Source organism: Heterodontus francisci, chromosome 13 (assembly GCF_036365525.1).
Source record: "Heterodontus francisci isolate sHetFra1 chromosome 13, sHetFra1.hap1, whole genome shotgun sequence".
NCBI classification, from domain to species: Eukaryota; Metazoa; Chordata; class Chondrichthyes; order Heterodontiformes; family Heterodontidae; genus Heterodontus; species Heterodontus francisci.
In genome coordinates this window covers 54,747,174-54,763,712 of record NC_090383.1, presented here as the reverse complement: position 1 = coordinate 54,763,712, position 16,539 = coordinate 54,747,174, and the positions used below count along the sequence as shown (strand labels likewise).

Below are 16,539 nucleotides of genomic sequence, written 5' to 3'. Positions count from 1 at the left end.
ATTTGAGAGCCTGAAGAGTGAACAATGACAATCCTGTTCCCACCCATGCACACTTTCCAGCAAGTATCACCAGATAGGTGAGCAGAAGAAGCAACCCTGACTGATTTCTCTTTTCCACCTTCCCCAAGCTCAGGAGCACTTAAGCCAACTGTCAGCATCCTAGCTAAAGTCAGCTAACGCAGCACAAACCAAGGTTTGAATTGGAGTGGGGATCTTTTGACTTGCACAGCTTAGTAAGACAAAAATGTTTATGGATTTACACACTAGACAATTGGGGGACTTCCACACAGTTATATTCTTAATGTAAATGTCATTTTATACAAGAGCAAAAAAGGGACACCATAAATGGCACCTACCCAAAAGACTGCACATAGTGTTAAGATGAAGCACAGCTGTAGAATAAAACAGAAACATGTTTTTTAAAAAATAAAACTAATATGGTACATGTAGAAGTAATTCCAATAACTCTCACTAAAATAAGCCATTGCTACGGCTAGTTGGAATGTCTACCTTGGGTGAACTACTTTGCAAGATTTTGCCTGCCCAAAGTCTGTATGAATAAATGTTTTCTCTTTTAATAATTCCAGTATTAGTTTTGCACGCTAATTACCTATGATTTGTGATAGAAAAAAAAGCAGATAATCTCTCCCTAGTTCATGATTAATTTTGGTCTATATCAGCAGCCTGAGGTATATAACAGTGCAGAAACAAGCCAATTTTAGCCTAGAAATGACAGTGTACCGTGATGGAATTTGTTTGTCATCCACATTGTAGAACAATTATTGCATTACATGAAAGTAGAAAGATGGCGTACAGTTCATTAGGAATTAGATTCTGATACTACCTTCCAAAGCAATTTGGTGAGACCAAGATTGCAGTTTTCTGTCAACAAACTCGATAACAAGAATGTGAAGTTTCAGGAGAATGATACACAGGTTTATGGAATCTCTGATTCAAATGCCAAAGGTGGGTGATAAATTGGCTTAAAACGCCAAGATCCTTTGCAAGAAGTGCTGTATACACCTGGTGGAACTTGACTTCTAGCCCAAGTTCTGCAAACATATAAAGAATTTTGCACAAGAATAGATCAGAAAAGTGTTTCTACTACAGATGGTAAAAGACCTTTGGTTAGCAGCTTGTATTCAATAGCTAGGTAAACTGGCTTAGCCAGTAGGAAAACATCCAGGTCTTGAACAGGTAATGAGTCAACCATCACCTTGTGGATGAAATAGTGAGTGGCATCAGCATCAATGGTCAATCTAATGAACATCCTGGAAAAGGGATCATGAACAAAATCTTTCTGGCTTGTTGGTGGCTATTTTTGTTCAAAAGATGTACCAATATCTACAGACCAGAGAGTGAAAGTCTAACATTGTTTAACATTCAAGGCAGTTTATTGGCAGTTTGGAGGTAAAAATTCAAAAAATCAGATTGGGTCAAAACAGCAGAGAACAGTAGTTCTCTGAAACAAAATAAAGGAATACGTAGCAGCTCAGGGAGGATGAGGATGACAACGTAATGAAAAGTACACCACTCAAAGTGACTCATGCAACAGTCTCTGTTGTAGTGCAGAATGAGAGTTTAAACCTAATTAATGGTGTACATTTTAGTGCCAATACAACAGACTCATTAGTTTAATTTCGCATGTCCATTTCTCCTTAATGTATCTACTCTATTTTCAAGCGTTTTGAATTAACATGCGTTCTCCATAAAAATGGCATTCTAAACTGGTGTTCTGAAAGGTCTGTATATTAAGTAGCTCCTGCAGGAATACCACTGTTAAATCATATTAAAAATAACCCGAGAAATTAAGTAGAAAGATCTAGGTCCATCGTGCAAGCTACTGTTAAGGTGGAAAAATTAAAAGGCAACAAGGTACATCAGGGTGCAATGTTCATGTTACGACAAGTTTGGGTGAGAAGCCTGAAGATTATAGGGGGGTACTCTGTACCAGGCAAGTTCTTTGTAGTGCAGAATTGTCTTATTTTATAATATGGTATTTCACAATGTACATGAAGTTTTAAAAATTTCTAATGGAGAAGGAAATGGTGGGAGTACTTTTTGTCCTCTCAATTTTCACCCTAAGTTGACTTCTCACAACTCCTGCTTTCACCATATGCTTTCATGGGCACCAGTAACACTCCAGCATCTCATTCAAGTAGCCAATTTTCATGTTTGAGTTGGGATAGCAAGTATTGTTGTGTTATTTGTCTACAAGGGCCATCATAGCCAAATATGATCCTGTCCTTTTTCAGTGTCCACAAGTGTGTACTTCCAGCAAGGTCATACGCCAAAGAATGCTGTGGCCAATAATAGTTACTTCAACACTGAGCTTGCTGAGAACTATCAACTCAGCAGAGACCAGGGACCAAACCTAGGACATTCTTGATCTGCACGACTATCACAAAACATGCTGCATTCATCCACTGAGATATTGAGAGATTTGGGGAGTACTTTCAATATGAGATTCACCAGTATTCCTGTCTAGGCGAGAACTATCAGAAAAACTTGCAGCTTTCACAAGAAATTTAGAACAAATATTACTACTCCTCCTGGGAGCATCATTTTTTAGGTTTCCACACGCTGGAAACATCAGCTACAGAACCAGTTAGCATGCCAAAGACTTGCTGGTTGATAGGTTAATTGGCCATTATAAATTGCCCCTAGTATAGGTAGGTGGTAGGGAAATATAAGGGATGTGGTAGGAATATGGAATTAGTGTAGGATTAGTATAAATGGGTGGTTGATGGTCGGCACAGACTCGGTGGGCCGAAGGGCCTGTTTCAGTGCTGTATCTCTAAACTAAACTAAACAATGCAATGAGAATTAATGCACATCAGTATTCTTCCTGGATGACAATCAATAGGCATCTGAGCCAAGAAATTTCATTACTGGCCAAGTATGAATGATGCCTGAAGGAAATAAACCAAATATTTCATACAAAGCATGATTTTTTTAAAGTTCTGCTTTTAAAAAAAATTCTATTTGAAATGCAAAGCTGGAAAGTCTTGATACTTCTTAAATCTGGACTGATTCATACCTTACTGCAGCATTCATTCTCAAAAGTAAAAATGAAGCTGCAAACAAGTAATTAAGTCTAATCCCAAGACAGTAAACTATTTATATAACTTGCATTTATACAGCGTTGCCCCCAGCACCCGCCAACCAAGGCGCTTCACAGGAGCACGGTCAAACAGAATTTGACACCGTGACACATAAGGAGATATTAGGGCCAATGACCAAAAACTTGGTCAAAGAGAAAGGTTTTGAGGAGTGTCTTAAAAGAGGAAAGCGAGGAACAGAGGTTTATTTAGGGAGGGAATTCCAAAGCTTAGGGCCTTGGCAGCTGAAAGCATTGCCGCCAATGGCGGAGTGAAGAAAATCAGTGATGCGGAATAGGTCAGAATTGGAGCAGCACAAATATCTCAGAGATTTGTAAGGCTGGAAGAGGTTAGAGAGATAGGGAAGGGAAAGGCCATGGACAGATTTGAAAACAAAGATGAGGATTTTAAAATTGAGGCATTGCTTAACCAGAAACCAATGTAGATAAGTGAGCACAGGGTGATGGTTGAAAGGGTCTTGGTGCAAGTTAGGTACAGGCAGCAGAGTTTTGGATGAGTTTAAGTTTATGGAAGGTGAAAGATGAAAGATGCGTAGTATCAGTAGCTTGAGCTACTGAGCATTTCAGTAAGAGTTGAGCTAAGGTGGGATGGAGGTGGGCAATGTTATGGAGGTGGAAATATGTGGTCTTAGGGATGTGGTCAGAAGCTCATCTCAGAGTCAAATACAACATCAAAGTTGTGAACAGTCTGGTTCAGCCTCAGTTGACAGGGAGAGGGATACAATTGGTGGCTAGGAAATGAAGTCTATGGCAGGGACGAATGGCTTTGGTCTTCCCAAAGTTTAGTTGCAGGAAATTTCTGCTTATCTAGTTGTAAATGTCAGACAAGCAGTCAGACAATTTAGAGACAGTGGAGGGTTCAAGAGAGGTAGTACTGAGGTAGAACTGGGTGTCGTCAGCATACATGTGGAACCCGATGCTGTGTTTTCAGATGTCACCAAGGGACAGCATGTAGATGAGATAATGGAGTGGGCCAAGGATAGATTCTTGGGGGACACCAGAGGTAATGGTGCAGGAACAGGAAGAGAAGCATTTGCAGGCAATTCTCTGACTAAGACTGGATAGATAAGAATGGAAGCAGGCGAGTGCAGTTCATCCGGCAGGATTATGGTGAAGAGACACCGGAGGAGGATTGTGTGGGCAACTGTGTCAAAGGCCACAGACAGCTCGAGAAGGACGAGGAGGGACAGTTTTTCACTGTCAGTCACATAGGATTAATTTATGAATTTGATGAGAGCCATTTTAGTACTTTGGCAGGGGTGGAAACCTAACTGGAGGGATTCAAACGTGGAGTTCTGGGAAATATGGCAAGGATTTGGAAGGTGACAACATGTTCAAGGACATGGGAGAGGATACAGAAGTTGGAGATGGGGTGGTGCTTTGCAAGGATCGAGGGATCAAGCAATTTGTTTTGAGATGAGGGGTGACAATGGCATTTGAAGGAGAGGGAGTCTGTACCTGAGGAGAGGGAACAGTTAACTATATCAGCTATCATAGGGGCCAGGAAAGCAAGTTGGGTGGTTCGCAGATAATCATAGAATGTTTACAGTGCATAAGGAGGCCATTCTGCCCATCGTGTCAATTCTGGCTCTCTGCATTAGCAACTCTGCTAGTCCCACTCCCTCACTCTTTCCCTTTCCACATAGCCCTGCAAATTCTCTCTTCAGGTGCTTATCCAATTCCCTTTTGAAAGCCACGATTGAATCTGCCTCCACCACACACTCAAGCAGTGCATTTTAGATCCTGACCACTCACTGCATAAAAAAGTTTTTCATTCCACCATTGCTTCTTTTGCCAATCTTAAATGGGAGATCCCTTAATTTGAAACTGTGCCGCCTAATTCTAGATTCCCCCATAAGGGAAAACATCCTCTCAGCATCTGCCCTGTCAAGCTCCCTCAGAAACTTATACGTTTCAATAAATCACCTCTCAATCTTCTAAACTCCGTTGAGTATAGGCCCAACCTGCTCAATCTTGCCTCATAAGACTATTTCCTCATCCCAGGAATCAGTTGAGTGAACCGTCTCTGAACTGTCTCCAATGCAAGTATGTCCCTCCTTAAATAAGGTGATCAAAACTGTACACAATACTCTAGGTGCAGTCTCACCAAAGTCCTGTACAGTTGCACCAAGTCTTCCCTATTTTTAAACTTCATCTCCCTTGCAATAAAGGCCAACATTCCATTTGCCTTAATACTTGCTGTACCTGCATGCTGACTTTTTGCAATACATGTACAAGGACACCCAGGTCCCTCTGTACCACAGCATCCTGCAGTCTCTCTCCATTTAAATAATATTCTGCCTTTCTGTTCTTCCTGCCAAAGTGGACAACCTCACATTTTCCCACATTATACTCTTATCTGCCAAATTTTTGCCCACTCCCTTAACCTATCTATATCCCTTTGCAGACACTGTGTGTCCTCACAACTTGCTTTCCTACCTATCTTCGTATCGTCAGCAAATTTGGCTCCAATACTATTGGTCCCTTCATCCAAGTCATTAATATAAATCATAAATAGTTGAGGCCTCAGCACTGATTCCTGTAGTACTTCACTAGTTACAGTTTTCCAACCTGAAAATGCCCCATTTATCCAGACTCTCTGTTTTCTGTTAGTTAGCCAGTCCTCTATCCATGCAAATATATCGCCCCCCCTCCACCCCAACACCATGAGCTCTCAACTTGTGGCACCTTATCGAATGCCTTTTGGAAATCCAAATACATTATATCTACTGGTTCCCCTATATCCTGCTTGTTGCATCTCAAAGAACGCTAATAAATTTGTCACTTTTCACAAAACCATGTTGACTCTGCCCGATTGTATTTTGATTTTCTCGATGTCTTGCTCTTACCTCTTAAATAATGGATTCTAGCATTTTCCCAATGACAGACGTTAGGCTAACTGGCCTATAAGTTTCCTGCTCTCTGTTTCCCCCTTCCTTGAACAGAGCTGTTACAGTTGCAGTTTTCCAATCTTCTGGGACTTTTCCAGAATCTAGAGAATATTGGAAGATTACAATCAATGCATCCACTTCCTTGAAGACCCTCTGATGTAGGGCATCAGTTCCAGGGGACTTGTCAGCCTTTAGTCCCATTACTTTTTCTCTAGTGATAATGATTAAGTTCCTCCCTCCCTTTTGCCTCCTACTATTCTTGGGATGCTTTTTGTGTCTTCAAACGTGAAGATGGATACAAAATACTTGCTCAAAACTTTATAACCACTTTGTCAACCTGCCTGCCACCTTCAATGACTTGTGTACATATACCCCCAGGTCCCTCTGTTCCTGCACCCCCTTTAGAATTGCACTCTTTATTTTATATTGCCTTTCCTCTTTCTTCCTACAAAATGTATCACTTCACACTTCTCTGCATCAAATTTCATCTCCCACGTGTTCGCCCATTCCACCAGCCTGTCTATGTCTTCTTGAAGTCTATCACATTCCACCCCACAGTTCTCAATATTTCCAAGTCTTGTGTCATCTGCAAATTTTGAAATTGTGCCCCATACACCCAAGTCTAGGTTAATGATGTATGTAAAGAAAAGCAGTGGTCTTAGTACTGATCCCTTTGGAACCCGATTGTTTACCTTCCATCAATCCAAAAAACTATTGTTCATCAGAACTCCCTGTTTCCTATCACTCATCCAACTTTGTAACCATACTACCACTGTCCATTTTATGTCATGAGCTTCCAATTTGCTGGCAAGCCTATTTTGTGGCACTTTATCAAACGCCTTTTGGAAGTCTATGAATACATGAACCCTCTCGGTACATCATCAAAATACTCAATCAAGTTAGTTAAACACAGTTTGCTTTTAACCAACCCATGCTGGCTTTCCATAATTAATCCATTCTAGTCCAAGTGACTGTTAATTTTGTTCCAGATTATCGTTTCTAATAGCTTATCCAGTACTGAGATTAAGCTGACTGGCGTGCAGTTGCTGGGTTTATCCTTACACACATTTTGAACAAGGATGTAACATCAGCAATTTTCCAGTCCTCTGGCACCACCCCTGTATTTTAAGGAGGATTGGAAGATTATGGCTAGTACCTCTGAAATTTCCACCCTTCCTTCCCTCAGTATCTTTGGATGCATCCCATCTGGTCTTGGTGACTAATCAACTTTTAAGTATAGCCAGCCTTTTTAATACCTCCTCTTTATCAATTGTTAACCCATCTAGTATGTCAACTACTTCCTCTTTCACCATGACTTTGACAACATCTTCTTCCTTGGTAGATGCAAAGTAGTCATTTAGTACCTCAGCCATGCCCTCTGCCTCCATGAAGAGATCCCCCTTTTTGGTCCCACCCCTGCTTTTACTACCCTTTTTTATTCATATGCATACAGAAGACCTTTGGATTCCCTTTTATGTTAGTTGCCAGTCTCTCATACTCTCTCTTTTCCTCTCATTTCCCTTTTCACTTCCCCTCTGAACTTTCTATAGTTTGGTTTTCTCATAGTCTCGTGGGAATAAGGTCGAGGGAGCAGGAGGTGGGTCTCATGGACAAAGTGAGTTTGGAGAAGACATGAGAGGAGACAAACTGAAGGATGCAAATTCAAGGTTAGGGCAGAGAAGAACTTTTGAGGAAGTTTGGCCCAGTGGGCAAAGGGAAGGGAGGGAAACAGAAGCAGCAGCTGAATGGATGGTCTCAATCTCAGTGACAACGCCTTCCATGAGTTCCTCGCACTTGCTGTTGGAGCTGAGGGTGGAGGAGACAGGGGAGTGGTGTTTAAGAAGGCAGTTTTCAGTAGAGAAAAGAAACTGGGGCTAACCTTTGCATTTACAGGATGCTCCTGGAATAGTGAACAGTTTTGGCAGATGGGAGCTTTATGTGGTCCAGGCAGATCTAGCTATGAATGGCAGGTGTTCGCCATACCCATTCAACACTGCGTTCTTTGCACTTAAGAAACACAGACTTGAACATATATGATGTGACAAATGGCAGTTGTAATAAGTGCTAACCATATTCCTGAGTTATTATAAGGTTAGCATTGGTGGGCACTTGCAAATGCTACAACTTAAAGTGACAGATTAAAACATACCAAGAACAACACACAGTAAATTGTTGGAATGTGTCAATAATGACTAACAGCATGAATAACCCAAGAATTTCTCTGATGACATTCAAGGTCAGAATTAATAACTGAAAACTCCAACAGGTTAATTATTAACCAACCAGAACACTTGGGGGCTGAAATAAACAGGAGAAAGGAAGAACATTTCAAATAATAGAAGCTGCATTGACATCAAGAAGCTGCTTCCAAAAGAAGGAGCTATTCAACATTGCATTTGGAGACACCCCGTTAAAGCCCTACTTGAGGAAGATTTTGGTGTGTCTGACTGCAAAAGTGTGCGTTTGTGTGACAGAGTTGCCCTCAATAGTGCTCTTGTTGTTTGCGCTAACTCCGCATTACAAAGGGGACTGAGTATAAATACACAACATAAGACAACATGTGCCACTTCTTCTAGAGAGGGAGAAAATAGAGGGGAAGGAAAGGAGTCAGGATTGAAGTCCATTCTTTGCATTTCATGGTCCTTCACTGCTTTGTGCTTGTCTGCATTGAGTCTTGAAAAATAAAAGGCACTATATGTATGCAAGTTATGTCTTCAGGATATCCCAAAGTACATGTAACAAATTTGGGTCTACTGTATATACATTTTCAGGTTCAATGGTGTGAGTTGCTTCTGTAAATAGTCTGGCATCTTATTTTTGTGAGGGTGACTCACACTGCCCTATATCTACTTGTACAGTATAGAGGAATTAAAGGTAGAACCCCCTATGATCTCGACTGGATATATGCATTTTTTACACGTGCATTTTGTCAGTCTTTCCAACAATGGACCTTTTTTTTTTCCTTTGGCCTCCTTATCTCGAGAGACAATGGGTAAGCGCCTGGAGGTGGTCAGTGGTGTGTGGAGCAGCGCCTGGAGTGGCTATAAAGGCCAATTCTAGAGTGACAGGCTCTTCCACAGGTGCTGCAGAAAAATTTGATTGTCAGCGCTGTTACACAGTTGGCTCTTCCCTTGCGCCTCTGTCTTTTTTCCTGCCAACTGCTAAGTCTCTTCGACTCGCCACACTTTAGCCCCGCCTTTATGGCTGTCCGCCAGCTCTGGCGAACGCTGGCAACTGACTCCCACGACTTGTGATCAATGTCACAGGATTTCATGTCGTGTTTGCAGACGTCTTTAAAGCGGAGACATGGACGGCCGATGGGTCTGATACCAGTGGCGAGCTCGCTGTACAATGTGTCTTTGGGGATCCTGCCATCTTCCATGCGGCTCACATGGTCAAGCGCCGCTGACTCAGTAGTGTGTATAAGCTGGGGATGTTGGCCGCCTCGAGGACTTCTGTGTTGGAGATACGGTCCTGCCACCTGATGCCAAGTATTCTCCGCAGGCAGCGAAGATGGAATGAATTGAGACGTCGCTCTTGGATGACGTACGTTGTCCAGGCCTCGCTGCCATAGAAGAAGGTACTGAGGACACAGGCTTGATACACTCGGACTTTTGTGTTCCGTGTCAGTGCACCATTTTCCCACACTCTCTTGGCCAGTCTGGACATAGCAGTGGAAGCCTTTCCCATGCGCTTGTTGATTTCTGCATCTAGAGACAGGTTACTGGTGATAGTTGAGCCTAGGTAGGTGAACTCTTGAACCACTTCCAGAGCGTGGTCGCCAATATTGATGGATGGAGCATTTCTGACATCCTGCCTCATGATGTTCATTTTCTTGAGTGCTGATGGTTAGGCCAAATTCGTTGCAGGCAGCCGCAAACCTGTCGATGAGACTCTGCAGGCACTCTTCAGTGTGAAATGTTAAAGCAGCATCGTGGACCATATGGACCATATTAACACTAAATAAGGCAATGCTTCGTTTTATTCAAAAAATTGTTTTTTTCCCCACAGCAAGGTAAAATGTGCAGAGGAGAGCTTTGAGGGTGTGAACTCAGTACATGAGCATTGCTTACCAACTCTGATTCAGGCCAATGTTTAACCATACAAGAGAATCTGTACAAATTAAAGGCCAACCTGTTACACCTTCTGGTATTTAAGTTTTATTTAAAAAAACCTTTTGCAGAATTATAAACCAAAGCTTATGGTTGCCCTTGCTTCCATTTATACCGACCTGCAACAGCAGCTATTGGCACTGAAAATGTGTGCGGCATCTGAAATAGTGCTATTCAAAATGTAACACTCGTGTGAAAGTAAGAGAATTAATTAACTTTTATCAATTCTAGCTTATTGCATTGTTGCTTGATAAATAGATGTCTGATGTGTACTGTCCATTTTCTCCCTTGCTGGCTTTCAAAACATTTATCATTTTGATCTCACGATAATCAGAATTAGTGTAGCGGTGTAGCATCTTCCCATTTTTCCTGTTTGCAGCACCCTATGTCAAATATTTTCAGCTCCTGTAAGTTTGCTGCATCAATTCCTGGACTAAAGGTGGTCACTAACCTGACCGAGAGCCTGCAAGCAGTTTTGGGCCTATATTTTGTACCCTACTCAGATAGTGAATTATTCAGCTTATATGGCAATGAGGAGCAAGAAATTGCTAGGTCATCTGGAACCAGGTACTTACAAAGACCAAATATTAAGTGAGAACAGGTAAATTTTTTTATGAAATACTAATTCCAGACAATCTTGCTGGGGTGGGGGGGTAGAGGTGGTGGTGTCTGTTGGACCTCCTTTTCTACCACTGTTGTGGATGCCCTGATGAACCAGGGCGGCACAGTGGCGCAGTGGTTAGCACCGCAGCCTCACAGCTCCAGCGACCCGGGTTCAATTCTGGGTACTGCCTGTGTGGAGTTTGCAAGTTCTCCCTGTGTCTGCGTGAGTTTTCTCTGGGTGCTCGGGTTTCCTCCCACAGCCAAAAGACTTGCAGGTTGATAGGTGAATTGGCCATTATAAATTGCCATTAGTGTAGGTAGTAGGGGAATATAGGGACAGGTGAGAATGTGGTAGGAATATGGGATTATTGTAGGATTAGTGTAAAAATGGGTGGTTAATGGTCGGCACAGACTCGGTGGGCCTAAGGGCCTGTTTCAGTGCTGTATCTCTAAATCTAAAAAAAAAACAGTTGCCCAGGTAGGGGTAAATTTGAAATCCCAGTTGCCTCAGGGAAGCTCCCATCATCAATAGACACTTGAAAAAGACTATGGAAGCCAGAATCATGCCAAATGGTAGCATACTGCATTGCCTGGATACCAACACAGTGGGCACGCAGGTCCAATTTTTAGAACAGTTTTAGTGTCCAATTAATATTGTATATACTACATTTACTTGCTTCCTGGCAACGGAAAGATCAGAGTGGTGAGACTGCAAATTTCGGAAGCAATGTTGTGTTACATGCTATTTACCCTACATGGCCTGTTGCTCCAACTCAAGATGACTGCCATTTTCTCAATAATGGAAAACTGAAACACTTCAGTTAGACTTTGAAGATGACCAGAAAGTCAGACGATGACTGAATCCTTTGAATTCTTGGGATACACAGTACAACTTGTTGGCCTGGATGATACTGGGGCTGTTTGGAACAGACTTTTCCAGAATATTTTTATTACTGTCCACAATGGGGCTAATGTCCAATATTACTTATAGTGCCTGCTCTGTACTCCTTATTCTTCATCTTTTTCGATAACAGAGATGAGGGGAAATGGGGAAAAGAGAGTGCCTCGGGTTTTGGAAACAGATTGCTGGCCTCCAGTAACTTGAAGGCTTTCTTTATTTCAGATGATGAGTGAGGCCCTATGTGGAGAGCAGCACAGCCACCAGTGGACATTGGGCCACCGGTAAATCTGGACACATGATGGGTCAGACATCAACAACTGAAAGTATAGCTTTATAAGAGCCTTGCAGAATCTCATTGTTGGCAGGGCGGCAGCAGCATAGAAATGTTCTCCAGTGAACGACGTGCTCTTTTCCCCAATAGTGTATTGATGATGGAAGGATCCACTTCTAGTTAAGCTTTTGGGTCAGCTTGAACTCGTATCTGATGTTAAGCCTAGGTGACTAGCACTGGTGACTTCCGATGTTGGCACCAGTTGGAACAAGAAAAGTGTTGAGCGCTGGTTGGTGGTTGGGATGCTTTAATCACTGTTAATCTATCTAGTCTAGTTTTTTTTAAATTTAGCAATTAACTAAAATTACTGTTTAAGTTAAGAGGCAAGTTAAGTTTCTTACAGTTTTAAACAGGGATATACAAGCTGTCAGAGCAGCTGTAGCTAATTAGGTAGCTAGCTTAAACTGGTTTATGAGCTCCAGCAAAGCTGATTTATCATTGTTTTCAGAAAGTATAAATTCAGGGGTCTCTGAGTGCTGCTTGTCTGCACTGAACGCCGCCTGAGTGCACAGAGTGTGAAGAAGGAAGTTTGGCAAGGAGAGGAACTATAAATTAAGAAAAATCAATTTAATTTAATGGAGAGAGAGAGAGCACGCATGAATGGGAGAGTTCACTGGGAATCAGCGAGAAAGGAGTGGGGCTAGTTGCTACTGTGCCAGTCGCATTCGGAAGAAAAATCGAGGTGCGACATCACAGGGAAGGAGGTAGGTGATTGGCTGGGTGAGACTTCGGAGCTACAAACAGCATGATAGGGGCGAGAGAGCAGCGAGGCACAGGGAACTAATGGGTGAGTATCTCGCGGGTATTTTCTTACTTTCTTTTTTCTGCTGATTTTTATTTTTTCTCTAACATTTAAGTCTATCTGCCAAGTAGAAGTTAAAATACCAGTAGTCGGTAGATGATTACTCGTTTGTTCATTCTATATATAACCATTTTGTGTTTATTTAACTTCTAATTTTAGTGCAGTAAATAAATAATTCAAGGCATGGTCACACCTGGCAAATGCACATCCTGTGATATGTGGGGATGCCAGGACCCTACCCATGTCCTGGACAACTACATGTGCAGAAAGTGCCACCAAATGCAAAAACACGAGCGCCAAATCCTGGAACTTGAGGAAGTTGGTGTCACTGAGGTGCATTCATGAGGATGAGAGATTTGTGGATAGCACGTTTCAGGAGGTGGTCACCCTGCAGCTTAAGACAGCGCAGGCAGAGAGGGACTGGGTGGCTGCCAGACAGACAAGAAGAACAAGGCAAGCAATACAGGAGTCCCCGGAGGACATCTCACTTTTGAACCGATATTCAGTTCTCAGCACCGATGGGAGAGAGGGTTCCTCTGGAGTGTGCAGTGAGAGTCATGACCAGAGCACCATGGCTGTGCAGGGAGGGAGCAGAAAAGACAGGAGAGCAATTGTGGTCGTGGATTCTATAGTTAGGGGAACAGATAGGCGTTCCTGTGGCCGCAGACATGATTCCAGGATGGTATGTTGCCTCCTTGGTGCAATGGACATGGATATCACAGAGCGGCTACAGAGCATTTTGGAGAGTGAGAGTGCACAGCCAGAGGTTGTGGTCCACAATGCAACCAACGATACAGGTAGAAAAAGGGATAAGGTCCTGCAGGCTGAGTTTAGGGAGTTAGGAAAGCGATTAGCAAGCACGACCTCAAAGGTAGTAATCTCCGGATTACTCCCAAGGCCACGTGATATTGTGTACAGAAATAGGAGAATACACCAGATGAATGTGGCTGGAGAGATGGTGCAGGAGGGAGGCCTTCAAATTTCTGGGGCAATGGAACCAGTTCTGGGGAAGGGGGGACCTGTATAAGCTGGACAGTCTACACCTGAACAGAACTGGGATGAATATCCTTGCAGGAAGGTTTGTTTGTGCTGTTGGGGGTGGTTTAAACTAGATTGGCAGCGGCTGGGAACCTGAGGGCAGTTTCAGATAGGGCAAATTCAGAGCAGGGACGGGAGGCAGAATATTAGCAAGTGACTTTGCAAGACAGAAGAAGCAAAGGTTAAAAAGTGTACAGCAGCACAGGAATTTGGCAGTATTAAAAGGTATTTATTTAAATGCAAATAAAGCTGATGAGCTGAGGGCACAGATAGACACATGGCAGCATGATATCATTGCTTTAATGGAAACTTAGGTTAAAAAAGGGCAAAAATGGCAGTTCAACATCCCTGGATATAGTTTTCAGGCAGGATAGAGAGGGGGGATAAAAAATGGTGGGGGTGTAGTATTATTGGTGAAAGAATCAATTACAGCTGTGAGGAAGGATGATGTGCTAAATGAATCATCAAATGAGGCCATTTGGGTTGAGCTCAGAAATAAAAAAAGGGGCAGCCACACAACTAGGAGTGTACTATAGACCCCCAAATAGTGAGAGGGAGATAGAAGAACAAATATGTAGGCAAATTTCTGAGTGCAAAAACAATAGGGCAATAACAGTTGAGGATTCCTACTACCCTAATATCAACTGGGATACAGTGTGAAGGGCATAGAGAGCACCAACATTCTTGAACTGCACTCGAGAACTTTTTTAGCCAGCATGTAACAAGCCCAATGAGATGGGGTGCAATTCTAAACTTAGTCTTAGGAAATGAAGCTGGGCAAGTGGATGAAGTAGCAGTGGGTGACCATTTTGGAAATAGTAACCATAATAGAGTTAGATTTAGCACTATTTTGGAAAAGGACATGGATAGAACAGGAGTAAAAGTTCTAAATTGGGGGAAGGCAAATTTTATGAAGCTGAGAGGTGATCTGGCGAAAGTGGACTGGATACAGCTACTTGAAGGAAAATCGGTGGCAAACCAGTGGGAGGCATTCAAAAGCTAGATTCTACGGGCACAGTGTAGACATGTCCCACAAAGAAAAAGGGTGGTACTGCCAAATCTAGAGCCTCCTGTTATCTAAAAGGATACAGGGTAAGATAAAGCCAAAAAAGAAAGCTTAAGAAGTCACAAATAAACTTAATACTTTAGAAAGCCGAGAGGATATAGAAAGTGCAGGGGTGAAGTAAAAAAGGAAATTAGGAAAGCAAAGAGAGGACATGAAAAAAATATTGGTAGGTAAAATCAAGGAAAACCCAAAGATGTCTTATCAGTACATTAAGAACAAGAGGATAACTAAGGAAAGGGTAGGACCTATCAGAGATGTACAAGGTAATTTATGCGTGGATGCAGAATATGTGGCAGGGTTCTGAATTAATACTTTCTCTCTGTATTCATAAAGGAGAGGGATGATGCAGACATTGTAGTTAAAGAGGAGTGTGAAATCCTAGATACAATAAGCATAATGAGAGAGGAAGTACTAGAGGGTCTGACATCCTTGAAAGTGGATAAATCACCAGGGCCTGATGGATTGTAGCCCAAGCCGTTAAAGGAAGATAGGGAGGAAATAGCGGATGCTCTGAGGATCATTTTCAAATCCTCACTAGATACAGGCGAGGTACCAGAGGATTGGAGGTATGCAAACTTTGCACCATTGTTGAAAAAGGGTGTGAGGGATAGGTCAAATAATTATAGGCCAGTCACTCTGACTTCATTGGTGGGTAAATTATTAGAATCTACTCTGAAGGACAGGATAAACTGCCACTTAGAAAGGCACAGATTAACCAGAGATAGTCAGCATAGATTTGTTAAGGGAAGGTAGTGTCTTACGAACATGATTGAGTTTTTTGAAGAAGTAACAAGGAGGATTGATGAGGGTAGTGCAGTGGATGTGGTCAACATGGATTTTAGTAAGGGCACTTGACAAGGTCCCATATGGCAGACAGGTCAGAAAAATAAAAGCACATGGGTTTCAGGGAAATGGGGCAGGTTGGATCCAAAATTGGCTTAGTGATAGAAAACAAAGGGTAATGGTCGATGGATGTTTTCGCGAATGGAAAGTGGTTTCCAGTGGCGTTCCACAGGGCTCAGTGTTGGCTCCCTTGCTGTTTGTGGTATATATTAATGATTTGGACTTAAATGTGGGAGGCATGATTGGGAAATTTGCAAATGACACAAAAACTCCGTGTAGTTGATAGTTAAGAGGATAGCTATAGACTCAAGAATGATATCAATGGTTTGGTTAAGTGGGCGGAAAAATGGCAAATAAAATTCAGTCCGGAGAAGTATGAGGTAATGCATTTGGGAAGAGCAAACAAAGCAAAGGAATACACAATAAACAAGAGGATATTAAGATGGGTAGAGGAAGTGAGAAACCTTGGAGTGCATGTCCACAGGTCCCTGAAGGTGGCAGGACAGGTAGATGAAGTGGTGAAGAATGCATGTGGAATGCTTTTCTTTATTGGCGGAGGTATAGAATACAAAAGCAGGGATGTAATGCTGGAACTGTATAAAATGCTTGTTAGGCCACAGCTAGAGTATTGCGTATAGTTCTGGTCACCACATTACAGGAAAGACATAATTGCTCTGGAGAGTGTACAGAGGAGGTTTTTTTTTTATTCATTCATGGGATGTGGGTGTCGCTGGTCAGGCCAGCATTTATTGCCCATCCTTAATTGCCCTCGAGAAGGTGGTGGTGAGCTGCCTTCTTGAACCGCTGCAGTTCATTTGGGGTAGGTATACC

General features: G+C 42.4%; 1 protein-coding gene and 1 long non-coding RNA gene across 3 annotated transcripts in view; one reads left to right on the top strand and one right to left on the bottom strand.

Moving 5' to 3' along the window:
• Positions 1 to 16,539, bottom strand: part of sft2d1 (SFT2 domain containing 1) — a 179,438-nt gene that overhangs the window by 38,448 nt on the left and 124,451 nt on the right. For both annotated transcript variants that reach the window (XM_068044835.1, XM_068044836.1), the window contains exon 5: positions 357 to 392. In XM_068044835.1, coding sequence (XP_067900936.1) covers positions 357 to 392 — 36 coding nt within the window. The remainder of the gene's footprint in view (positions 1 to 356; positions 393 to 16,539) is intronic.
• The window catches only part of LOC137376383 (uncharacterized), a 116,448-nt gene that overhangs the window by 62,908 nt on the left and 37,001 nt on the right, over positions 1 to 16,539 (top strand). The gene's annotated exons all lie outside the window — the stretch shown is intronic.